Source organism: Syngnathus typhle, linkage group LG15 (assembly GCF_033458585.1).
Source record: "Syngnathus typhle isolate RoL2023-S1 ecotype Sweden linkage group LG15, RoL_Styp_1.0, whole genome shotgun sequence".
NCBI classification, from domain to species: domain Eukaryota; kingdom Metazoa; phylum Chordata; class Actinopteri; order Syngnathiformes; family Syngnathidae; genus Syngnathus; species Syngnathus typhle.
Window position 1 is genome coordinate 324,612 of NC_083752.1, and position 26,591 is coordinate 351,202.

Genomic DNA, 26,591 nt, shown 5'->3' on the forward strand with positions numbered 1-26,591 from the left:
CTTCTCTGCGGCAGTTTGTGCGGAATGTCACAACTGTCCCATACTGATTTCAGTTCAAAGGTTACAGTATGGTGTGACTTCCAAATTCCCTTTGCTACTTGCACCTGCCTCCTCCCAGAGAGCCAGGCCTAAACCTTGGGGGTGCCTGAACTGGGGAGACAAAGGTCAAAGGTTAATGTCTGCTGACACTCTGGTTCTCTTCCTCGGAGACAATCAGGCGTCTGAATCTAAACTCACGTCTGTTTGCACTGCCGGGCCAATGGAGAGCAAACCTTTGACCCCCCCCCCCCCCCCCCCCCCCGCATTCACATGTTTTCCATTCGGATTTTTGTCGACGTTCGTAAATGTTCAATGGAAAAGAGTAGAAGTGTATTGTATTATTTTCCGCTAATAATACTCGCCACTTCTTTTGCGCTGTCGGTGCCAGGATGCTTTCCTGCGCTTACCAGTTCCATCAACACAGCTCCTTATTATTATTAGGATTATTATTATTATTATTATTATTATTATTATTATTATTATTATTATTATTATTGCCCTTGTAAGCTATGTCAGCTTTACATTTTTTGTAAAGCAAAATCTAGGTTATGATGTAAGCTCATGTTTGTCGTCGGGTTTTTTGGTGTTGAAAATAATATTTCCATTCTTTTGCTGACAAGATTTAAAATGCCAGAAGAGCTGAATTCCTATTAACCTTCGAGTAATGACACACATTTGAGTAAATGTCTTTTGTTGCTCGCAGCCACAATTGTTAGCAACGGGCCAAGGTTTGCAAGCAGCCGGTTAACAACGGTGCACAATCTGCTATTCCTCTGTCCCTGACAGAATGTGTTCAATCACAAACATAAATAAAATCATAGTGAAATGTTGGTCAAAATGTTTCCCTCCACCTCAGGTCAAAGGACAGAGTTCTCGGAGCCACATTTCTGTGAAAAGATTCGAGGGCAAAGTTCAGCATGTTGGGGGAAGGAATGAAAGGGAGGATATTGTATCTCAATTTATGTGGCATTCAGGGTTGGAGTTCAAAGATGAAAGGTCACACCAGTGCAAAGGTTACTAGGCGAGATACCATCCAACATGCTCAACCAGTCAGGTTCTGCTAACTTTAGGCCGCTCCGTGCCGCGATAGAAACAAAAACTCCAACTTGCGCTGCATTAAGATTTACTTTTGATGTATCCCACATTGGTCGGGACTTTTTGTAATCATGCAAATTGCTAGAAGCACCCACTGTAAATAGTCCAAATAAAAAGAAGAGGGAGAAGAAACAGAGAATGTGGCAACGTGGCACGCTCATGCTTTTGCTGTTTACGATATGGCCAATGACCTGAATGAATCTTGTATAAACAGTAGCACGAGGTTACACCAGGTTAGAAGGGACTGGCTAAATATAAATGGGCAAGAGTGTATCATGATGACAGAGCTATTGCGCGCACACACTACTCCCGCTTCTACCTCGACGACATACTACTACTACTATTACTACCACTACTATTCATGGCGAGAGTACACCCATTTTGAAAGAAGACAACGCGATTGTTGTCTTTTTCTTCCTTACGAGAACACTGATGTTCCCCTGGCGCTCCTTCGAGACATTTTGTTCAAGGCCACGTTGACATGACAGACTGCATGGCAACAGACTCAATATCTAAGATTAGCAGAAGATGTTTGTGAGCAAGAAAAAGTGCATTTGCAGCATAATTGCTCGATATCCATCATAGCCATCACTTTTGAACCAATCCGGGGTCAATAAAAAGGGGCTATGGGCGCATCTGCTGTTTGTGAATGACTTCACACTTTAGTGACATGCTTTCACACCTGGGAGCAGCCCGATCAAGGGCACCCTGCAGCATTTGTGAAGTTCATTTTAGATTGGTTACTTTCTGCTGAAACATGCAGCATATATTCAAGACGATGGCAGCTACTTTCGTAAACTGGAACTCATCCAATCATTTTTTTTAGATACGGTATGCTGACGTGAAGCTTCGCGGGTTGTTATCCTATTCTAATTGTACTGTAATTCTATCATGTAAATTAAGATATGCACCTTGATGCCAATCTGTCTTGTACTGTTCACTCTAAATGCAAAGGCGATGTCCAATTTACAGATGATGTAGCAAACGATGTGTTGCCCGGGACACAAATGTTTCAAACAATAACACATTTGGGAATGAGGGAAGATACAGTCCATCTATTCTACGTCAATCATAGTTCACGATCATTACAATCGATGATAACAAACTCTTCTTTCCTGTAAGTCGTAAACATTATTTTTGGGTCATGCATATGACTCCATATATAAAATGAATACTGATTAAATAAGCAAACATTGGTAATATTATGATTTGTTTTCATTTTAGAGAAGTTTTATCTTGCAGGCATTACAATAAAATGTGGTCCATTTGATTCCAGTGCTATAAATGATCCGTTTCTCTTTTTTAGTGAATTGTTTTTCCCCATATACGTATATATATATATATATTTTAAACAGGTTTCACGCGTGCATATTTGTCTTAATGCATCAGTTGATACGACTCCGATGACGTCACTCGATGTCTATTCCGTCAAACCCAAATACGTTGTGGGTCACGTTGGAATGCCTGTTTACGATGCATACTGGATCAATGGAAGACCAAAATGACCTCATTGTCATTTCCGCGTCGTCGGTCCGTCCGTCCAACGTCTGTACTTTATTGCGCTTCTTCTGTGGGCGGTGGAAGTGCGTGTTTCTTTAAGGGTGGTGTCAAAGCAGCAAGCGGGGAGGAAGGAGGGAGGGAGGGAGGGAGGAGTGTGATTGTCCCCGCTCCGCTCGGTGCTCCACAGAGGGGGACACCGCGAATAAACAATTCCCACAGAGCGCCTGGCCATACGGAGCACCCCTCCGATCCGATCGGACTGCACGAAGACCCCCCAAAAATCCAATAAAAAAAGAGTCATTGAGGCATTTCTGGACTATGTTTTGATTTGGAAAGCCCGACTCGCCATTTTTTGCTGTGGTGCCCGGAGTGACAAGACAGATGTATGCCGTTTTCAATGGATTTGTCTGCCCGTGTCGAATATTAATGCGCTGACTGACTGGCTGGCTGGACACCGCAGGTAGGGACATTTATACACAACACCGGGATGCAAAATCACATTTCAAAGAACGAAAAACACCCACAACGGATGCAATGTGGACTACTCTGCCCTTATTCGAATGGATTTTATTGAGGGCAGGCGAGGTTGCTTGCATGCATGCATGAGTGTCAGAAGGAGCGTATGGATGGAGCACCGAAAATGCTGCATGTGATCAAGTATAAAGCCGCCGACCGACCGACCGACAGTCGCGATCTGCATAGCCCAACAATAAAAACTAGTCCCAGGCCAGGCGTATTTTATGCATAAAATGTTGATCGAAAAAAAAACATGCAAGTTGTGAATAATGCATCGTACAGCGACTGGAACGTTGTCACATCAGCATCGCAGTTGTTTTAACATCATTGGCAATCTATTGAATGATTTGGTCGTAGTTTTTGAATGCTGCATGGGGAGTTAGTGTAGTTCATGCCTACGGGACTAAACAACAAGGCAGCCTCAGATATTACATGGCATCAACAGTGTGTGTGTGTGTGTGGGGGGGGGGGGTAATTGTGATCAGGTTTGTCATTTGAATATTGTATTTGCTTGCTATTCGTCCCACATAATGTTGATTTATTTTTTTGCCATTGCATTCATTAGTTTTCTCATTCCAGGTCATCTACTCAGTGAGGACTGAGCAAGTAAGAGGAAAACAAAATCGGCCTCTATATGTGATCTCCAAAGCCCGACAATTCCTGGCATGGGTCATGAGCCATAAATATCAGTTTTGACTTGCCTTCCAACTACGAAATGGAGAGAGAAACATTCTGTTGGTTACTTTGTGTTTATCGTGGTGACGTTGGCGAAGTTCAAAGTTTTGCATTGTGTAAATAGCAGTCTTTGACTGGCCTTTGCGTGTGGCTGTGGTGTTTTCTTCAATGTCCTGTTGCTCCATTTGACTTTGGCAAGAGAGCAGAGGCAAAAGGTCATACGTTGAGGTTTGCGACAAGTTGCATTAAAGAAGGCAAAGGTTTGAAAAGGTCATGTTGGAAAGGCTCCCAGCGGAGCAGAGCGGAGCGGAGCGCCATGATGTTGCAATAAACGTCTTGAAAGGAACCATGTGTTCACTTCATGTGCCACCTTTCACAAACCCAATTTGGCGGAACTCAAGTTTATATTCATGTAGAGAGGGTCTTAACTTTTTTTGGAAAGCTGTGTCTGGGGTTCTACCATTTAGCCTTCCTTTTGTCGAGTGTTAAGCTGCTTAATTATTTGACCCGAACTTTTTTCAAGGTTGTTCACTTTGCCCTATTCACAGCCAAGCTGGAAAGTGGCAGGTTAAAGTTTTTGGGGAGGCTGCTGAAGATTCACTCAACTATTTCCTATGTGAGATTTTGTTCCTTATGATGTCATCGGGAAATGACATTTGCCCAAGAAATGCTATGCTAACACTTTCAAGTCTGCCACAATAATATAGGAAAAAACAACCACTAACAGTTTTGTACTGAGTCACTCTTGGGGGCTTTTCGAATGCGCAGGACATTTACTGCTTTAATGTTTTGATTTATTCCAGACCTGGGTGCTGCCCAACACTGTGTTTTGGCCACTCAACATTGTTCAAGGGCACTTTGACAGTAGACATAAAGGAGCAGAAGTGCATTCTCATCTTCGGGAATCACACCGTAGACCTCCAACTCATTTCTCTAATTGTGTTTGGGCTTTATATCGGGAAGCAATATGCATTGAGTTGGTGTCATTAAATGTTCACTTTAATAGCTGTTTTCCGTTCCACTATTTTCGATGGGAAGACGACGTAAAAAGAAATTTGCCAGTGTCCGATTTGAATTTGCCCTCGGAGGTTGGAGTGTTTTTTTTTTCCCCCATAGCAACTTTGATGGGGCGAGATGTACTCATAGCTAGTTAAAAAAGCCCACAGATAAAAGTTTAAATTCCAAGGTGGATTTTTAGCTTCAGAGACCTCAGTTATGGCAGCGTGACCATCCTCCTGGCTCCTGTTGGTGTTTCTGTCATGAACAGAAGGCGACCAAAGTCAATGGGATTCATTTTGATGACACGGCAAGAATGCCTTTTTACAGCTATCGCTCTTGGATGCGGGCTGGGATGACGATGGAATGCTAGCAAGAAGGATGGCTCCATCCACTGCAAGCATCTGTTGAATGGCTTTTCAAGCACCTGCAGCCCTCCAATCTAACCTTCACCTCCAACCCTGAAGCTTGCACGCGTCACCTTGGCACAATGACAAGGCCCCTCAATTATTTCTATCCATTGATTGTGACTGATTGAAATGGTCTTTCAATTATTGCGACTTTGCGGAACAATGGCTTCCTATGGCTTGGATTGTTTCAAATTTCAAATGCATGTTTATCTGGTCCAAACATCACACGTGAATCGACAACATTGGGTTATTTCTGGTCATTTTCATTTCTTCCCGCTTCCTTGTTCCTCATTCAGGTTTCTTCTTGATGGGCTGCATTCCATTTCACAATTTACAGTCAGCAATTGTGACTTATCCAATGTTCCTCTCACAATGATCTTTACTCTTCTCACACATTTCATCTTGAGCATTTGTCACATTACTCTTAACACGCATTGGACCACAGGATAGTCTTCCATGTTTCTCATGAAATACTTGCCGTTTGTCCTCCTTGATCAGAAGGAGCTAAAATTGGGTCAAAACCAGACCAGTTACTTTGACGTGTACACCAGGCCTTTAACTCATTCACTGCCAACCAACCCAGTTAATAATATCTTTGACGTCAATGCCGCTGACTGACAAAAGAGAACATGCGAGTCAAGTCAATGTTAAGCGACTGAGGCTTTTCCAAGACAAAGCACGTAGGAGCTGCTCAGCTCGGAATCTCCGCTGACGTAAAATTGAGAAGTGATGTGAGAGGAGTTGACTCCCTTCCTGGCTAGGCTAGTGCGGTCACAGTGGAGTAGAAGTGACGACCTCCCCTGCTTCTCCTGCACCGCTTCTCCTCCTGCCCTCGGGCTGGAGAGGTGCAGTAGGAAGGTTTCTCTACCGGAGTCGGCTGCTGCAGTCAGACAAGGGGAAGGAAGGTCTCTGTTGCCACAAGCAGGCTAATGTCGCACAGCTAAAGTGGGGAACGATGGACAGAAAAATCCAGGATTGCAAAGGAAAAAGTTGTTTGCGCCATTTCTTAACTCATTCAGTGCCGTTCTAGACGTGAAAGATCTTAACAATGCTTCGGAGAATGTTGAAAGATGTGCCAGAAAAGCCTTGTGATGGGAGTTCTCCAGCACCTTTTATAGCTGATGATATTCATGTTGTCCCCCCCCCCCCCAGTTATATAAATGGCATGGCTTAAGAAGTCTTTGGTTGAATGCTAGAACAATGGGTCACACAAGTCTCCGGAGACAGAGGTCGGCTGTTATTCAACTGTGTCTTATTTTAACCAGTTTATGTGGCAGCGATGAAGGGGAGAAGCTGGGGGCTAAGTGAAAATGCCACTCATTCCCAAAGAGTCCCTGGCCTCTCTCTTCAAGGTTACTGCCTTGTCTTTGGAAGTTGAGGTATTGATGCATGAGGCTGTCTGGCGCTACATTCAAAGTCCAAGGCTGTCACTGGAAGCATACCGTGCTGTCCTTCCCAACTTCTCAGTAGCTTGTCCTTTTGAGAACCTTGAGCAGCCTAGGCAAGGGCACAATGTCTGGTGCAGTAAGCCGGTGCAGGGCAGGCAGGCAGGCTGGCTGGCTGGCTGAGTTTACGTAACGTTGTGCATGAAACATGCCTGTATGACTCCCTTGACACGGAGCAGCACAGCTAATGTACCTCTTCAACATCACCCCAAGCATGATGGTGGGAGGGGCTAGACTCTAGATCTACTGAAGTTGCAGGGATCTCGCTAGCCGCTAGAGAGATCCCTGCAACTTCAGTAGATCTTTTTCTTTGAAAAGCTTTCATTGGAAATGACATTTTCCTGAGCAATTAACGAGAGAGGACTTTTCAGAATTTATGAATGAATGATGGATATGTTGCACAGGCAGCAAGGGAGGGCGGGAGAGAGGGGAGCGGCAATGGAAAATGGAACCAAGAGGTACTGTGTCGTTTTAAAAAGTAGCTACATATACATTTCCGGATTAAAGGGGAGGGCAATTTAAAAAAAAAAAAAACCTTTACAATAATATATTCTGTCTACGAAGGCTGTATTTTGATGAAATGATTTCCTCAGTTTGGCCTACTTAAGACTTTGACAATACTGCATTTCCTCATATTTATCCAATTTATTGAAATAAGTTCCAACAAATATTTCTCAGCACCGTCGTAGATCTATAAATTTGGTATCGAGAACAAGTTGAGTGACAAGTGACATTTTGTTGTAACCTAACCAGTATGTCCCTGCCCCTTGTTTCATTTTGTTAGCCACTAGCCCACTTCCAAATCCATTAGCAAGGTGACGATATTCAGTTTTGAGAGCAGAGTAAACGGACCGCAACACGAGTTCAGGGAACTTGTATTTGCAAAGAGGCCATTTGAGGAGGAGATGACGAGCCCGGCGCCCGATGACTCCGGGCAGCCGGATGACCTATTACTTAGGCAAAATGGACCGGTGACCAGAAGATTGCTGGCTCATACTCCACTCACCCTTCTGCCCTTGGGCAATGGCAATTAACCTGGATTCCTCCAGTAAATATCCAGCTGGAGAAAGGAAAAGAGATGTGCCAGAGTGATCAGCGTGTAAGTGACTTTGAATGAAAGTGTCCACTAAGCAAGAAGATTAAAACTGATAATCAAATTAGAGCTTATGATTCCAAGCTAGGAAAGGCGGGACGGACGATGAACATACTACATTGCTCACTGCCTTCTGTCATGTTTTCCTTTGGCCTAATGTCGTGACCTTGACCTGATTCTTCAAGAGGCTTTTGAAGTAACAGTCGTGTCGTAGTAAATCCAATCATGTGGCACCCTTCACTCCTATGAGCTCTCCTTGACCTTCTATGCATATAAGGATGAGGGGGGGTGGAGACCCTTCTGATGGCCAGCTTTACAGCTGTCACTCAATTGGGTCATCGGTCCCAAGGTCAAAAAAGGGGTTGAGGTCAGACCAGAGTTAGCAACAACAATTTGGATCGAATTGGCGACTTCCAGGCTCTGACTCTGATTTGAGCAAAATGAGTCGGTTCCGTCATCTTTTCGGGAAATGTTTGTTTCATGCCCTCAATGATGCTAAGGGTGAGCTCAGCTGTCTCTTTTAGCTGACTTGGGTTATTTGTCGTCCGCGCACTCTGCCTACAGCTGCTCGGCGGCCGGCCGGCCGGCCCGCTGTCTCAGATTGAAAGTATTTTTAAGCTTGCACGTTAACATGTCTGCCACCTTTATAGTGACCGTATGGCCAACTCAATTGGGATCCCTCTAAATACGATTGCATAAATGCCCTTCACCTTCAGAATACAGTTAACCTCTATAGTTCAATGAGTAGTTAGTTATCTCTGCTGTGTATTTCTGGTTGTTTGCGTGCCAGACGCAAGCCATTAAAATACTTTTGGAGATTACTTGGAAAATAGCAGAACGTGCAGAACACAACTCCCATAGCTTATATGACCACATTGGAAAAGGAATAACTCAGGAGTCTTATTTATTTGATTTTATTTTTAAATTGAGCTTATTTGGGTTTTTGCACGTGCTTGCGTAACGGGAATATTGCTAATATCAATAGCTAAATAGTAGAATCATAATCAATACAGTCATGGTGTTACATTTGAACTTGTTAATTGCAAATTCTAAGTGGAAATATAAGACAGCAAAAAGTTGTATAATGGATTTGTGATCCATTGCACACACGCACGGGCAAAGAGGAAGTGTCACAGGGTTTTATAACGCTGTTTACGCGTCCGGGGGGCCAGTAGTGGCGAAGGAGCCAGACGAATGCGCTTTATTCAGGGCTGCTTTCATTCTAATCCACCTTTTCTCCCATTCAGCGTTGACCTTGCTGCTTATGAGGAGGCAGGCCTTGACCTACATCAACCCCTTTAACTGGAACTAGAAACCTAACCAGCCTCTGATGAATAAATAGACAAGGCACCGTTTCTATTATTTATTTTTATATATAATGTCATTATGGCTGTCAGGTCTTTTTTTTTTGCACAAAGTATAATACAGCAACGCTCGTCAGCGGGTCTGGCCAGAATTGAAAAGTAGAACGCCGTGCTCCATCACTTGTTTTCGAGGCAACAACATGGTCTGTGTGCAGCGGCCGGGTCACCATTAGCACGCATGAGCTTAATACTGGGCTGGTGAGGTTTTAGTGGCAGGTCAACCCTCCTCCGGGTTTTAAAGCAGCAGCATGTCAATGCAAATCAGTACATGTGCAAAACAAGCATCTGCTGGAATAAAAAGGACCTATGCAGGCAACCTGTTAGCGCAGGCTAATATTCCTAATGCTGTAATTGTGTGCTGAAGGATGTAAACAGTGATGAGTACGCTAATTTCAAGTCAGGTCCAAAAAATATTGACAAATAATACACGTGAACTGCTTTGACATCTTTTCATTCTTCTTTTTTTCTTCTCAACGTTTGACATTTCGTGTGCTGTTCAATCAATCAAATGAAAAACAAGAATGCCTATGCAATAAGATTTATGTTTATCCATACATCACATTATAAAGGAAGGTTTCCTGGAGGTCAAAATGTGTTTGAGTCACCAATTCAGCCATCTTTGTTGTTTACATCGGCTTTTGGGGTCTCAATTGGTAGGGTCAACCTCCGCCTTGAATAAAGCTCTTCACGAGAACACCACATGAGCAAATGACGGTCGAGGTTTTGTTTGACTCGACTTCCCTTGAACAAGAGCCCTTGCTTGCTTGCTTGTACATTTTGCATCGCAGACCTCGATTGTTCAATGTGTCTCTTTTAGAAAGCAAAGAGGATAATTAAATGTCACCCCTGTACAATTATAGCTCCTTAACAATAGCGAAAGAATGGTTGCTAGGTGACACTAAGGCCCCATCGAATGATGATTTTTGCCTGCCTCGTTAATATTTTAAAAGAGCAGTCAAAGGTGTGTGTTGATTAATAAGGCTTCAAGAGAGAATTTTGCCCGATTATAGCCTGACAGTAGTATTCCTATTTGAAAGCTGTCCAACGTGCCAGTCCAAGAGATCCATCCGTGCCAATGTATAGAAGGATTACAAAAGCAATGCAAGCTTAATGTGTGTAGGGTTTGCATGAGAGAGCTGTGCATGATCACAAATATATCATGACCTGAACAAACCCACACAGCGGCAGGCAGGCAGGCAGGCAGTGTTGTGCTACCAGGCATCAGGCACATAATATCTCCTCTAGCCAAGAAGCTCATCATTTCCCCCCCCTGAGATGACATGTGGTATTTTCATGGGTGTTAAATGACAGCCATGTCCATGATGTTTTTTTTCTTTAAAAAAAAAAGGCAGATCACTTTCGCTATTCGGAGTAGCTGACGAGATAAGGGCTACCTAGAAGAAGTGGTTAGATGGGTGTTTAACCTCAGCGGCAGTTGTTGTATTAAGGCGTGGGAAGGATTGCTCCAAACATACAGCAGGCCAGCTGATAAAGGCTCGCGTCGCAGCTCTTCATTCCAAAGGCCACCAGATCTGCGAGCTTGCCTTTTAAACTCCCGTTCTTTCTTTGTCTTCCTCTCGCTTATACTGTCTCCCTCGATCATGCTCAGTAGAACTCCTAGCACCATCTTAGGGAGGGGAAGGGGGAGAAGAAAAAAGTGGGTCAGGGTGACCTATTTTTTTTATTTTTTTTTCTTTCTCACAGTTCACCGAGGCAGAGGGTGGCGGTGTTATCGTCAGTTAGACGAGGAGCAGGGCCTGATGGGGAGGCAGGGCCTTGTCGCTAGACGCAGCCACTCAGAACTGGGTCAGCGGCAGAGGCTACGTCTTGTAAACGGCTTGTCATAGCGGGGAGAAAAGCTGCAAATGAACCATAGATTATTCGCCCCGAGATGAGCGCCCAGGTCGAAATAGACAACGCACGTACGTATAGAAGGAAGGAAGGACGGACGGAAGGAAGAGCAAGGCTTACAGTCGAGGAGCGTGTGAAGTTCTGCCACTGCCTTTGAGCTCCTCTCTGGCCCGCTCAGTCTCCAGTAATAGCGTTTGATTACTGCAGTCAGACCTGACAAGCTCAAAGCCCCCAGCTGCATACGCTCTTAAGTAAAAGATCTTTTCACATTTCAATTTCTCTGACACACACGCTTTGCTAAATTTAGCCCGCTTCATCCCAGATTTGCCCGACTTGATTCAGGTCAGGTTATTTACTGTACCAAGTTCAACTATGGTTTAGATAGAATGATGCAGATTCGTTGATGCAATTAGCTCTTTGCGTATCATCTCGCATATATGAATAGAAAAGTTGACTTGATCTTAATTTGTGCAATATTACTACTAAATGGGCTGAAAAGTTTGTCAGGGACCAAAAAATGCCCACCTTATTATTATTATTAGGCACATTTTTGAGAAAATTAAATGTTTTTAAGTGTGCCTTATAATAATTAAAAAATGCTCATCTAGAATAGTAATATATTTTTTTAAAATCTGCAGACGCTAGTAGAAGAAAATTTTATTCATAGGAACACCTGATTATTAGGCGCATTTTTGCAAAATGAAACATTTCTAAGTGTGCCTTATAATAAAAAAATTTAGAATAGTCATTTAAAAAAATGAAATAAAAAATAAAATAATATATTTTAATATATAAAATAATATAATATAAAATAAAAAAGTGCCTAGTAGAAAATTTGAGTCAAATGGAATGAATTTTTTACAAAATAAACACTGAGTTGCTGTCATTGTACTGTGTAGGAGATCCCCTGAACTGAGGCTTGTTCTTGTCTTTGGAGCAATGCAATTTTCAGGCAGTAGCGCTTACTCGTGTTTCACTATGTGGAACAAATCTGCCTGGAACAAATCTCCAAGGACACTGGTGCCTCCACAAACAACTCTGCCTGCTTTTTGGGGCTCTTCAGCACAATTCTACATTTTTGTTTTTTTAGCAAAGGTGTAATACTAACAAACAACGCAATGTCCCGGGGAAGGACTAAACATGTCGGGAGGATCGGATTAGCAGCAAGACTCCGGCTAGAACACACACACACGCAGTGGAGTCACGAGCCCTTGGAAGCACTGCTGTAAGCACAACTGTCCAATGTTATTCTTAGCCCCAGAACCTGATGTCTCTGTGTGAAAGCCCCTTAACGTAGCTAATTGAGGAGACTGCTCATGGCTCATGTCACTCATCAACAGCATATGCGCCGTCTTGTGTGTGTGTGTGTGTGTGTGTGTGTCAGGCCGATTGGCGAGAAAGCCATTGCGTTGATCATTTAACAAAGGTCTCTTTTATTGCGCCACCTTTAGCAGATGGTTTCCACGATGTGCGAGTTTTGACATGGATAACGTTACACTTTGGAAAAGGTCAGGCATGGTGGGCCAGTCTCTTTGAGCTTCCGACCATCCGATACGTGAACTTTGAACTTTGTTGGATTGATTTTTAAAAGCGCAAGGCAATCGTAATGGTGTCTTGAACTTTGGTGGCCATATTTACAGTCGCCACAATATTTTCATGCCGATAAGAAGAAGTACGTATGTTTTTATAACGGTCTGCACTTAGCTCTTGTTTAAGAGGCAGCAGCAGCAGCAGCAGCAGCAGCAGCAGCAGCAGCAGCAGCACCTTGGACTTAAGTGTTTACTTTGGAAAATCAAAGGTCCTGATCGGGACGGCAGCAGGTCAGCCATCAGCTTGTCAAAACACGAGTCCTAAGGTTCTTAAATCCCAATTGTGATTGGCTGCTCAGCTAGGCAAGAAAAGCCGGCGGCCCGCTTCTTCACACTTGAAGGTTGGATGGGGTCGGAAGTTTGTATTTTTGCCACTGGTCTGAAAAGTTCAAATTCACTTTCTATCCGGTGGAAAGGTTAAAGATATAGCGTCCTGATAAATCCCTTCCCGGGAAAAAAACAGATAAGGACGCTCTTAGGTTGACTAAAAGCTGTGGAGAATAGGTTGTGGGAGTAAGAGGATGACCGAGATGTCTATCAGGCTGCTTTTTTTTTTTTGTGCGCAGATTCAGTTCAAGGGCGCCCGTAGGCGAGGCAGCTCTCGCTCTTTCCGTGCCAATGCTGCTGTTCAAGGTCATATGAGCTAGCCCTGTGACATTAAAGAGGAACAGGAAAAGGGGAGGGTGTGTAAAACCATCAACCGCAGACACGCGCACACACACTCGTACACACCACATGGAATTGCGCTTTTAGGTATGTGAAGTAACGACACTATGGATTTGAGAGCATTCGTGCAGGTTTCCTCTCTGCTTCAGACATGCTCAGCTAGACGTGTAGATATATTGAGCGTGCAGGAAAGCTGAGGCGAGGAGAGTCACTAAAATGAAGTTATTTAAAGAGACTGGCTTCCAAATGAGCTTCACTTGAGAATTTCAGCTCACGTTGCAAAATCTGCGAACTCGTGGTTGGTTGGATGAGCAGACGGTTTCCCCCAAAAACCAGCGCGAGTCAATATTTCAACATATTTTGAAAACAATATTCGTAGTTGAATATTGTACAGTGGATTATTTTTCAGATCATCAAGTTTTTTTTCAATTTGCTTTTTGAATATCTACTAATCAAATAATTCATTCCTTCATGCGGCAGATTCATCCTCAAGGAATTTACCGTTTTGTTTTTTTACTCAAGTCCTAATTATAAATTGCACAAGTAAAAAATGCATCATGAAGTAGAAAAATACACTTGAGCATTACAAAAAGCTTGATTTGAATATAACCGAAAACCATCAAATTGCCTCAAAAAATGGGTGTGATTATTCTACAATGATCTCACTTTTCTATGCCTATTCACATATTTGTACGATTAAATATGAAATGGTGCTTTCCGGCTATCATTTCAATCCACTTTGTTACGTCTAATTAAAGTCCCTAGGCACCGTACTCTCTACTCAGACAGGATTTACCGGATAAGTGTCCCTCACACTCGTGATCAAATCCTTTCCACCATCAACCACTCAAAGCTGGATTTGAAGTGCTTCAGAACCCTTCTGAACTGGGAAATATAAGAAGGAAAAATGTCTCCTGTACTCAGTGCACAGGGCTGCCTGACGGTCTTTCATCAGACCCCTATATCAACCCAGCTGGCATTGAACCATTCTAATGCTTTTCTTTGATTAAAGTCAATAAGAGCGTTTGACTGTACAATCAATAAGTACAGGCAGGCAGGCAGGCAGGCTTGAGCAATGAATTTCTCCAACATAAATCTCTGGGTTTGGTTTTTGCTGATTACTTTGCCCTCCATTACTCAAAACAGATGTGATAGATGATCCAATTATCTGCTATTTGTCCATCATTTGCTATCTGCTGCAAGTCAAAGATGGTCCAAAAAAATGTAACTGGCTACTGTATACATGTTGACCTGATGACCTTTGGGTTTGTTTTATTGGCCGACGACTGATCCAAGTAGCATCCGGCCGGGATTATGATCTATTCCATCTTGTTATTCCAGGTCATGCTCAACACTCGTTTCATCCAAATAATCTCCTTGACTGAAAATGTCATCTGTGCCTCTTTTTGTCGACAGGCCTCAGATAATAGACATACCTGTCTAAACTTTAGCTGACCTCGCAACTCCTTCCCAGCAAAACAATACACTGACACTTGCAGCTGAAGGTGTTCAGCCCCTTCTTCCCCCCTCCCGTGGTGGACAGTAGGTTCTTGCAGTCTCCCTCTGTAATGTTCTGGTGTGTGTGTGTGTGTGACAGCTGCCTAATTGGGCATTCTCCCCTCGTCGTAGCGCCTTCTCTCCTCTCCTCTCCCCTCTCTCCTCCTGGGCTGGGGCTGCTGACGAATGGCAGCGGATTACAGATGAGGACACTGTGACCTGCCTGACCTTGCTGCACAGCCGCGGGGGAGAAAGAGGCGGGCGGACGGACGGACGGGAGGGGAGGGGGGGAGCAAAGCACAAGGGGTGGGTGGCTTGGTTGGGGAAGACAGGGTGCGAGCGCCGCCGCAGAGGGGCGGAGCGAGCGGGGGCGGGTGGCCGGGCTCTGTGCTCACAGGTTGGAGGGGGTCAGTAGAGGACGAGGTCGCGCAAAGGTGGGGGCCATATGAGGATGGGAGGGGGTCTGCCAGGTGGCTGGGCTAGGTGGCTGATCAGACAAATGACAAGTGTAACTTGACAGGATCTGCCCGGCCTCCTCTTCCTATCCCTCCCTCTGTCCATGTCAGTATGTCAAGGACATGAGCCCCCAGCACTGCAGCACCCCCCCGCCCCATTTTTTTGAATTTGCCCCTTCCCTGATCCTCTTCTTAAAAGTAAAAAAAGCAGCTTCTTCGCAACCTCTGGCTACATCCCCCTGATGTATTAGACAGTCATAAGGTGATCGTTGAGCGTGGTGAATTTCAATTTCAATGTCGATATTTCCATGCCCCCACGCCATTCTGAGACTGCCAAGGTGAGGCGTGCGTGTCTTCTTGTTAACAACGGTTAATGCCACTGGTTATATAGATAATAAAAGATCCCTGCCGATTGATAGGGTGCTGTTGGTTTACCCTTTTTACCAAAGTCATCTGACCACCATTTTGTTCCGTATTCATAATTTTTCCACGTGCTACATTGCAGTTGAGTGTGCGAGGTGTCTGCTAAAAAATGGGTTGCTCATGCTGAGTCCCATTTTGACTGGCTGTGTAAATTTAGATTTAATCTTCCTGCGTGTGTAAGCAGAGAATGCTCATCTAATATTAGCTTGCAAAGTCAAGCTTGTTGCGCGAGGCCTTTTTTGCATTTGCCGACTCTTTCTTGTCGCTTTGACCTGCTGCAGGTTGTGTATGTAGTAGCACCACTCACTGCCAAGCTCTTTTAATCCCATGCCCTGGTGCACGTAGGCTTGATTAGTGGCAGCAGTTATCTGCGCAGAAGACGGCTCGCCCCGCTTTAGCTTTTGGTCAGGTCTGGGGCACCGGGGGGTTAAGTCATGAGAAAGGTGAAGGAGGGAGGGATGGAGGGATGGAGGGATGGATGGATGGATGGATGGATGGATGGATGGATGGATGGATGGTGAGGAGAACAAGGGAAAAGGGGAGGGTGCCAGACTGATTAGTATTCTCAAGGAGCACTTTTGCCACTAGAGCAAATTGATTAGTGCACTTTACCTGTATCAGCCTCCACAGCGAAGGATGACAAGGTATGGGAGGGAGCATGATGTTGGTGTTTGTTCACCTCCCAACCATAGAATTGGAATTTGGCTCAGAAAGGATTCTTATAAGCACCTTTTATCAAGATGATTTTCTTTCTCCATTGCCCAGCAATGAAGCCTCCAATCATGGACACGTGAATTTCCAAAAGGCAAATCTCCATGATAAACCTTTATGTAGTCAACTTGGATTGTCCAAGATAAATGAATGACAAATGCATTTTTTTTTTGTTTGCTCAAAACGACTAACTCCATTGCCACGATGAACACATTGGATCCAGAAAATAAAAACCATGCCACAGTGAGTGAGTCAATCAATTGAGTGGGCAGGTAAACAAGAGCCCAGGACCTAACTTGTTTACCTGCTAAACTCTAGAAGAGTTTCTACCTTCTGGATCCTCTTCAAGTTGACTTAAAAAGACAAAATAGCAAGCTGCTAAGTTGCGTTTCAATATTTGGTGAATAATTTAGATTCTGTTCCAGTGTCTGCAATATAGGTCATTCTTTTCTCGGTTATAAAAGCTACTGGTGTGCGATGACTGGGTCAGGCATCAGGATCAGACACAGCACTAATCTGATTGAAGTCTCCTGTTGGCTGGCTTGGGTTCAGCTCTTCTTTGCCAGCTGGACCGCTGCTGCTCGAGACTTTATTGTTAAGTTTACCCGTAATTGTTACATACTTGATTGGGTTAAATGTATCCAATTAGAATGATTTAAACACTCAGTCTTTAGCTTGGGCTGTATTCTAGCTAACCTGTGTAGGCGAGTGACACGGAACAAGTCAAGGTCAACTCGGGAGTTTTGTAAAAACCAAATATCTTGTCGAAATGTTTCTGCCTTGAACTTGCGTTGTGTCGTATCCTCCCTCCTTCAGCGCATCCCAAATTAGTCACAGCAAAAGGGGGAGGGGGAAAAAAGCAATACTCGTAAAGATGGACATCTTGCTGACTCACGGCAAAAAGGCCTCTTAAGGGCTGATGCCAAGGATATTATGAAAATGATTCATTAAAGGCCAAGGATTTGAGCTGGTTTTTACCTTGCTTTCAGGGCAGCCTGGCAGTGAGACATTTGATCTCAATTGCAAAGTGGCCCATTTCCCTCTGCAGTCGACAGCTCTGCCTTTTGGCGTGCTGGCTGGCTGGCTGGCCACGGACGGCGGGGCAAGCGGCTCTTCTTATTTCCAGCTCTGCTGTTTACAAATGGAAAATGTGTGTTGGAACAGAAGGGAAATGAGCACCATTTTGGAAAGAGCATGTAAGCAAAAGATAACCTCGGAGCCCAATTGGAATAAATCGTGGAGCAATTTATGCTAGCCACGGCTCATTAAGAAGGAATGTGTGTGTGTGCATGTGTGTATGTGTGTGTGTGAGCGCGTGTGTGTGTGTTTAATTGATGCACTAATTTGCAGCCAATCAGGAAATGGCCCTTGGGTGGGTCTTGCAAATGGAAGACAAATATTTACTATAGACATAAATATTTTTGTAAGCATATTGTTCGAAACGGGTCAAGAAAGTGAAAGTATTTGGTGCTGGCTTAGTCCCATTTCGATGACTCTTCTATTTGGGACAAAGCCAAATTGTTTATTCTCAAATGGAGTTAACTCCTTCACTGCCAACCCAGTTAATATCTTTGACGTCTACGACCATCAATGGCACTGAATGACTCTGAAATTGACCTCACCAATTTTTATACTTAGTATTAGCGTTTTCATTGCGCGACCGTCCGGCCATGCGTTTGCCTGTGGATTGCATTTCTGCATTATTTTATCCTGAGTGACCCTTCTCCAAAAACATTGACTTCTCCGAGCTCTCCCGCTGTTTGCTAGCTAGCTATTCTCTTGTTTACCCCCTTCAAGGTGACTAGGAGCTTTTAATTCAACTTCCCTCAGGTGCACTCAAGAACTGCATTTGGTCAAGCAGCAGCAGCAGCAGCAGCAGCAGCAGCAGCAGCAGCAGCAGCAGCTTCTGCTTTGCCTTATTTAATCATTGGCACGCCATATTGAATTTGCAAACAGCGGTCACACCGCATGTGTAAGCAGGGGATGGATGGGCTGCAGATTACATGATCTATCGGTGTATAGGCGTTGCCTCTCCTTTTAAAATTCCTTTAACCTTGACTCCCCTAAACAACACATCTGCCAGGCTGGTGTCAGACATTAGTACACACTGCTCGGGCAGCATTGTCACTTTTTATTAACGCCGAGAGCTTTTCTACGGACACCAGCTGTTGGATGAAGTGCAAAAGCCTTAGTTACATAAATGACCTTGACTTTGAAGACTTTGCTTCAGCTACCCCCCACCCCCCACCTCCCTTATAATTCTTTTGTTTGGTCTCATACATTTTAAATGGATTACCGTTCGTGACAATGAAGGTCATTTTGGAACTTTTTTTTTATTCCGTGATAAAAGAAGACTGCATAGGCAAGTATGTTCATGCGGAGGTCATGTGGAAGAGTAGTGAAGGTCACATTCTGAGACGTGTAATCTGCGGCATCTGTGTCGAAATGTCATGCGGGTGTCTCGTGTGTGGAAGCAGCTAAAGGTTCTTTGACCTTTACTGTTCCCTTACATAGAAGAGAAGACGGAAAGAAAATGACAGGATTCGGAGTCAGGGTTGAGGAAGCTTTTCGCCCTCCCCAACACTATTTGTCCGAGCTCACTTGCGTGGCAAGGCAGTCGCGGTAAAAATCCTTTTCGAATTCGACCTTCTCTGTCATTGGCTGACATTGTCCAGGATAATAACCCCTAAACTGTAGAGCAGTGAGTTGGTGCTATGGCATCCCATAGGGAGGGGGTCAAGCATTTTGGGGACCACTACGAAAGAGTATGAGAGGCTTTAGGCGCTGAGCGTAGACTTTAGAGGACAGCTTTCCCTAATGTATTGAACATCTTTTGGTCATGTCGCGGCTTTAGCGGGGCTCTCCTCCCATGTATCTCAAGAGCCCCTACTTTTGTTTACACTTATTATAGTTCCTGTGCTCGTCCTGCTTTTAAAAAGGGCAAATCGAGACAAGGTCAACCGCATTTGGCAAGATTAGCCGTATCCCACCCCCCCCCCCCCTGTTGAAACAAGACAATGAAGGATGATATTTAAAGTAGCTAGCTGCCATCTAAGTGGGAAATACATGCGCACACCGGATCAAACGGTGGTTGCGGAGGCATTCCATTAAAATTGCGTTAAGCTCACTGGCGGGAAAATAGCCCTAATCCTGTGTATCTAAGCAGCATGACAGCAGACGTCAGATGGCCCAGTATGACCAGGTTGGCTTTTGTTGTCATCAGATTTAGGTCAGCAGCTTAAAGATGGCCTTTATCAGTAATTGATGCCAGTGGCCCGACCACTCTTATAGATTTGCAATTTGATTACATATTGCACTTTAACCAATTCATTGATCAACGCTTGTATAGAAGAAGTCTAAGAATGTTTTGTTTTAGTCCTGCTCAGACTTCATCGCAGACAATCTCAATGCAATTTCTAATCCCATCTCATTTTCAAGGTGGAATTAAAAGGACAACGTCGTTAAACCTCAGCATTTCAACCGGATTAAAAGTTCACCGCATTGTTGTTTGGACCCATACTCACATTCTCTGTTAGATATTTAGACGGACAACTGCATGGGTTGCCATAACCTTTGGTCACTGCTGTCTGACCGTGTGACCAACTATGTTGGTCCACTCAGCGGACACCTAAGGTGAGCAGGAGAGCTGAAGCGAGGCAGAAACTCTGTATTAATTAACCTTTATGGGAGGTGTCCATGACTGTCGGGAAGTGTTCTGTATCCATGGAAACCATGCTGACAAGGTTCAGAGATGAGGTCTCCCAGGGCTGCTGCACCACTGACACTGTCACAGTAACTGGCACTGTGGCACATCACACATCCACTCTTCTTACAGTTGTGTGCTGTGAGAGACACTTCTGATCCATGAACCCTCAATGCACACCCTCGAATTCCTGACACACACTTGGTCAGCAACCACTATGGTCTCACCGTATTTTTTCTGTCGGAACAAGACGATGTCAGTTTGTTTCTGTTGTTTGCTAATATCAATAACAGATAACTTGAAGGTCACATTGCTGTCCATGCGTCATTCCAGATAAAAATGTGCCCCAAACATTCTGCAGTGACAAGTACCCACCACGTGTGTATACATATTTAGATACAGTGCAACCTTAGTCCTTATACACAGTCCTTCTACATACATCTGAACCTAATATCATGCGAGTGGGTGGACGGATCACGTTTTGTGAAGAGTGAGGATGGAAGAGCATTTAGAATCTACTGAAATTATTCACAGCTCTCACTAGGCACTTGTTTTTTGGCTGTGTGGGGCTTATGTCTCAAGACCTGTTTTCAGGGTTGTAGGCTTGAATTTTCCATTTGGATCCAATCAGAGCTAATCTACATTTGGGTAGCTGTGGGGTTTGCATTGGTGGTGCTGATGCAGTCAATGTGAAATGTTGCCAACTGTGGCAGACAAGGTGTTGTCGTAAGATTGGCGTGCCAATGAGTGCGTTGAACACTTTCCTCACGTTCTTTGTTTCTGCCCATCTTCTGTAGGTCCCCCCCATGTGAGACGTCGTGCAAAGGTTTGCCGCTGAAACCCGAGACCATGGAATGTTTCAACATCTGTCCAGCGATATTCCGCTGATGTTCTTCATAGAAACGGCGACATTCTGACAACCTATGGTGTTTCAAGGTAATCACCCCAATGTTGACTGTGACTGTTTTTTATGTAATTGAGCGACTGTCAACCTGATGACGTAGTTGCCATTTGTTTCCTTGTAGCGCTGCTGAACCATACAAGGGGATCCTAGTATTGAACATGACTCATGGGGAGGAGCCTGGCCCTGAGACACACAAGGATTCAGCTGTTTTAACTTATCTGGAAGGTTTACTGATGCATCCGGTGGTGGCCGGGCCTGGGGCCACGGCAAGCAGGAGGTCGGAGGCTGCCCACAGCAACCAAGATCAGGGAGATAAGGTGGGGGGTCCATTTCAGCTCCCTACTCACGGACCCACGGCTCCAAAGCCTGGGAACAGTGGACCGACCATGGGTGCTTCACAGCACTTGAAGAAGGCCCGCCTCTTGCGCTCTGGGGCTTGGAATGATCCAGGGAACCACTGTTTAAGTTCACCACCAGTGGAGCTTAATGGCCAAGTGGGAGGCCTGCAGAATGGGTCACAGGAGGATTCTCCTCATGGAGGTGAGAGTACTCTTTTGGCTTCCCTGCTTCAGTCATTCAGCTCACGGCTGCAGAACGTGGCCATGTCTCAGCGCTCGAGCAAGCCGCCGAGCGGACGCTCCTCTCCTTCCACTGCGCCGCCGCCGCCGCCCGCAGACAAGGAGCCGCTGCCGGTGTACGGGACAGCCTCGAGCCGTTTGAAGGGCTTAATGAGAAAGAGCAAACTTCAAAATCACAGCAACACCCCTTACAGTCGCCGGGGACACAGTCATGACAAACCACCGGAATCACCCCGGGCAGCACACAACGCCACACCCCCTTCTGCCGCGACAGCTTCGGAGTCGGTATCCTGCGCGGACCGTTTGAAGGCTGTCGCCAACCTGGTGAAAGTACGTTCCAGTCCAGCCCCTTCGCCCAAGCCCAGTGTTGCCTGCAGTCAGTTGGCCCTACTGTTGTCCAGCGAAGCTCATCTCCAGCAATACTCCAGAGAGCATGCGCTCAAAGCGCAGCTCTCAGGAAGGTCTGCCAGTGAAAGACTCGCTGCCATGGCAAACCAGCAACACGGCCTTGACCAAAGGCCTCAGAGTGTGGGCGGCGGCGGGACTTTGTCAGAGACTCCAGAGACACTCAATTGTTTAACCAGCCAAAACGGAGTGACCGCGACACACACGCTAACGACAACACTCCCTGGGTTGGCCTTGTCCAGTCCGCAGAGCCCACCTTTGCTGTGCGGTCACATCCAAAGCTCCTCACCAACTCCCCCGCATACTCTGAGCCACTTTCACAGCCAGCCGCCGAGGGAAAAGCGAGGCTTTGACTCACGGCCCACCCGCCCCCCCCAGACGTGCAGCAGTTTGCTGTTGCTGCTGCTCAACAACCATAACAACCAGAAGCAACTGACGAAAAATGGACACCTGCAGGATAGTTGCAGTCTTCTACCCCCGAGCGGCTCTTCATCGGTTACATCGGATAGCGAATGTTCCACCCATGAGAAAAGTCTAACCAAGGACAGCAGTGACGCAGAGACTTCCCACTCAAGCTGTTCCCCCATGGATCTCTCGATGAGAAACTGGGCCAAGAGACAAGTTGCAGGGCCCAAAACTCCCACCCCTTGTTCCGCTTCTCCCTCGCTTTCCACCTTTACACACACTGCATCCACTTCACCCGCTGCCGTTTCTTCCAACGCAACGCCATTCTCTTGTCATTCTTCCGCTCCACCTACTAATTCTGTTTTCTCACCACTGCCCACCGTTGTTTCTTCTGCTTCCAATTCTATTTCTTCATATTCCTCTTGGTCCGCCTCTACCTCCTCCTTGGACAAACTCACAGAATCTTTATTGAGAAAGTGGAAGCCCGATGTATCAGGAACAGACATGGTGAGGAACAAAGAGCATGAAATGAACCCAGACTTAAAATCCCAATCTAAGGTGACGCTCATGCAGCTTCTGCTTGACCGCAGAAATAACGATATCGTCGACAAGAACACGGATGAGGATTTGCCGCTCGATATAACTATGGCCACCATGACTCGAAGTCAGCCTAACGTGTCCTGGGAGGAGTCCGGGACGAAAAGCCCGTTAGATAAGCCTGTAGCCCCAGTTCGTCCTACAGGCTCCCCAATGTCCCCGCACCCTCCCACTCCCCAGGTCCAGTCGAGCCCGTTGGATTTGTGCAAGTCGAAATCCTTCCCTGCTGAGAAGGCTCCGGAGCCCGCCTTCAGTGCCAGTAAACTGTTACAAAATCTGGCTCAATCTGGCATTGCTTCATCCTCCCCACCAATCCCATCTGGCAAAGTGTTGAGGCAGGAGCTAGATAACAGCAGGCCTTTAGCCCTACTGGAAAGGCTCAGTACCCCAAGCAGTCGAAGCACCACCGCCACCCCAATCTCTGACATACCTCCACGGAGTAGCACCCCTTTAAATAGAAAAGAAACCTTTCCTCCCCCTTCACAGATCGAGAACCTTTTGGAACGGCGCACTGTGTTGCAGCTTCTTCTAGGGGCGGGTTCGACGACAGCTTCGGCTTCAGTCAGCCGCAAAGACGGGCCTGAAGGGAGTGGTCGGAGGAGCGCAGAGTTGCAAGGGAGGACTTACGACAGGAGCCCCAGCGTCTCAAACATCTTTGATAGTGCTAACGTTGATGCCAGAGTCAAAACAGAGGAAGGGCTGGGCCCATCCCTTTCTGAGGACGTCAACAGCAGAAAGAGGCAGACGACCGTCCCTCTGTCCGTCCCAGACTTGAAGGCTGAACATCGACCAGCTGAGGTTATCGCCAAATACGGTCTACTCAGCCAGTTGCTTAAACATCAGACAGCCACGTACTACACTAGTGCTGTTGTGCAAACGGATTCACAAAGCAGACAGGTCAAAGAGGAAAAGAGAGAATATTGCAGCCCCAGTCCGAAGAAGAGACGTTTATGTTCGGACCAGAGCGACCGTTTGGACGGTACCAAGTCTCCGAGAGCATTTCAAAGGGGTGAAGCGACTCTTTTTGCCAACCTCGGTGCCCAGGTGGCACCTGACCAGCAGAGGCATCCGAAAGAAGAGGAACTCCCAACCAGGAGTCCAGCAAGAGAAACCTTTAGCAGAGAGAGTCGGGGATTCAATGTGCTGAAACAACTGCTGCTCTCTGACAACTGCCTGAAAGAGTTGTCTCAGCAACATCGCGGAGCATCCAGCCCTTCCGTCCTGCAGGCCAACGGCAACGTCCTCGCTCAACCTGCCCCTAACCACAGCTTCCTCCACCTGCCCCTGCCCAGCTGGCACCCTCACGGTTCGCTCAACTCAGGGCTTTTAGGTAGCGTCAGAACACTGCCCACCCCTCCGCTAAATGACGCTCATCATTCAGCGCCATGGCAAGCGACACACAAAAGAGAGCCGCCCAATCTTGTCAAACAGGAGCCGGAGAGCCCCCTTCAATGGAATAACAGTCAGGAGAACGATGAGGCTTGCGACTCCAACCCGGACTCCCCTAGGCTGTCACGTTCCAACCCTATCCTGTATTACATGTTGCAGAAGGGCAGTGTTCAGCTAAGAAAGGAGCTGAAGAACCAGCCGGAAGCACCTCGCTCTGTTGTGAAAATTAAAGAAGAGCCAATCAGTGACATGCATGCCTATGAACAAAGCTCCACCCCGCAATCGCCAAGCAAGCGCAATGACAAGCACAGCCATGACAACCAGAGGCTGAGTCAGTCATCTGAGTAGAAGTTGTATAATCAAATATAATGGGATGAATTATTGATTTCTTTTTTCTTTCTTCCTACTGCTTGCCAAATGGGTTGAGAGAGAGAGAGAGAGAGAGAGAAATGACAAAGAGGGGGAAAAAATGCTGGTTCAAATCGCACATTTTGTTTTCTTGAAGTGGTTCAGTTTGACAAAGATCTATATTGGGCTAGACTTACTACTGAAACAACCAAAATTCTCAAAATAACTCATTTGCATTTTTATTTGATCGCGTTTTTCCATGACCTACGCTTCCTATTTGACGGTAAAAAATGATTGCATTTATTTGATATCACCATCTAATGTCTCCATTGTTGCCTGCCATTAACAAACATATTATTGACGGTACCAAAAAAAAAAAACCGGCAGCACTCAGTCGAGTGTTACATTCTCCATCCCAGCGGTTATAGCGAAATCAATATTCACACTGTAGCCTTGTTAAGTCAGGGTTCAAAGTGTAATGTAATATAACGACAGTGTGATTTTGCCAAGAGAAATGTGATTGGTCACCGACCGCATTTGTTGTTTGATTTGATTTCAACTTTTCCACAGTGCAAATTCAGGGAGGCGTGTTAGCAGCAGCGTACGGTGTCGTTTTTAGTCAATTGTGACGCATGTGTGGTTTTCTGCAAAATGGGAAAAACGTCACGCTTACCCCCCCCCCCCCCCCCCGGTCATTTCTATTTGTGCACAAAGTTTGACTATGAAGCACATTGGCTTTGACTCCTCATTTCTTCTCAAGGAGCGCCCCGAGGTTGCACTATTGAAGCCAAATCCTCCTTGTCCTTTTTGCAGAATAATTAAATGGCATGTGATAATAATGTCAGTATTGTTATCTGTTGACAATTTGACAGCTAGTGGTTTTCCCCCTCCATTTCTTAAATGTTGTGCTTTCTATTCTAGCCCTTTTTGTGGTCATCTCTTGATTCATAAAAATTTCCCTCCCCCAAAAAAGAAAAAGAATTGCATGATAATGAAGAGAAGACCACGGGGTTGTTTTGGTCAAACCGTCGACTGACTAATACTGTATTCTTTTCGTTTTTAATTCCACACGCCGCTTTTCTCCACTTTGTCGTGTGATCTTTTGCAACCCATATTCATACTGTTCTGTCTCTTCGGTAATTGATACAATTTCACAAGGGTTCAATGTATTTGTGTAAATAGTACTTTCAGTATGAAAGATGACTATTTTGTAATGTTTGAGCAAAGATATTACCCTAGTTTTTATTGCGCTGATATGTAAATATGAATTATATGCGTACAGTTGTACATAGAAAAGGAAGAGGATGATATGCCCATCATTTTTGGTTGTTTCTTTTGGGGTTGGATGGTTTGTTCTTTGCATGTGTCTATGTGGTCAATGATAATCTATTCTGCGCCGTGTTGTGTAATAATGTCTGACTCTCCTCACTGCTGCCTGTTGCATGCAGACGCATGGGAACCTACCTGTGTATCCATCCCCATTGGTGATGGGGGAAAAATGTTAAGTCTTAAAAATAGGTCTCTTTTTTTAAATCACACACACACACACTTTCTTTGAGAAGATACGACGGTCTTTAAATAACCACAGACTGTTGAACAATTTGATGAAAAACGTGAAGAATAGAAATGTGCATTGAATATTTTTGTGATTTTTTTTCTTTTTTCTGTTACTGGTTAACAAAGCTCCATGTAAGGGCTTTAGTGAAGAATTGACGTACAATCATAGATTCGCAATGTGCATCTAAGAATTTGTAGCTGCAATTACAACAACAACAACAAAAAAAAGGGTGGTTCATTTTTTTCATGTGAAGACCTGAAACAGTTGTTTTTTTTTATGTTTTCATTTTTTGGTGTTCATTTGCACTGATATCTCTGAAATAAAGTTCTGAAATGCATGACCTAGTTGAATGTCTTCCACTTTTTCTACTTTGACTTTC

At 45.1% G+C, this 26,591-nt stretch overlaps 1 protein-coding gene and 1 long non-coding RNA gene across 3 annotated transcripts; one reads left to right on the plus strand and one right to left on the minus strand.

The window, feature by feature from the left end:
• Positions 1-2,774: 2,774 nt before the first annotated feature.
• nrip1b (nuclear receptor interacting protein 1b) lies at positions 2,775-26,549 on the plus strand. Of its 2 annotated transcripts, none has more exons than XM_061299312.1 (3): positions 2,775-3,094; positions 20,826-20,964; positions 21,033-26,549. In XM_061299312.1, the coding sequence occupies exon 3, from the start codon at positions 21,091-21,093 to the stop codon at positions 24,652-24,654; it is 3,564 nt and encodes a 1,187-aa protein (XP_061155296.1). In that variant the 5' UTR covers positions 2,775-3,094; positions 20,826-20,964; positions 21,033-21,090; the 3' UTR covers positions 24,655-26,549. The 2 variants fall into 2 exon arrangements, with proteins under 2 accessions (XP_061155296.1, XP_061155295.1); XM_061299311.1 differs by having other exon boundaries at positions 21,054-26,549.
• LOC133168061 (uncharacterized) lies at positions 9,119-11,250 on the minus strand. The gene is made up of 3 exons (XR_009718147.1): positions 11,105-11,250; positions 10,843-10,992; positions 9,119-10,760 (listed from the first exon to the last, which is right to left on the minus strand). It is a non-coding gene; the product is annotated as an uncharacterized LOC133168061 (long non-coding RNA).
• Positions 26,550-26,591: the final 42 nt, after the last annotated feature.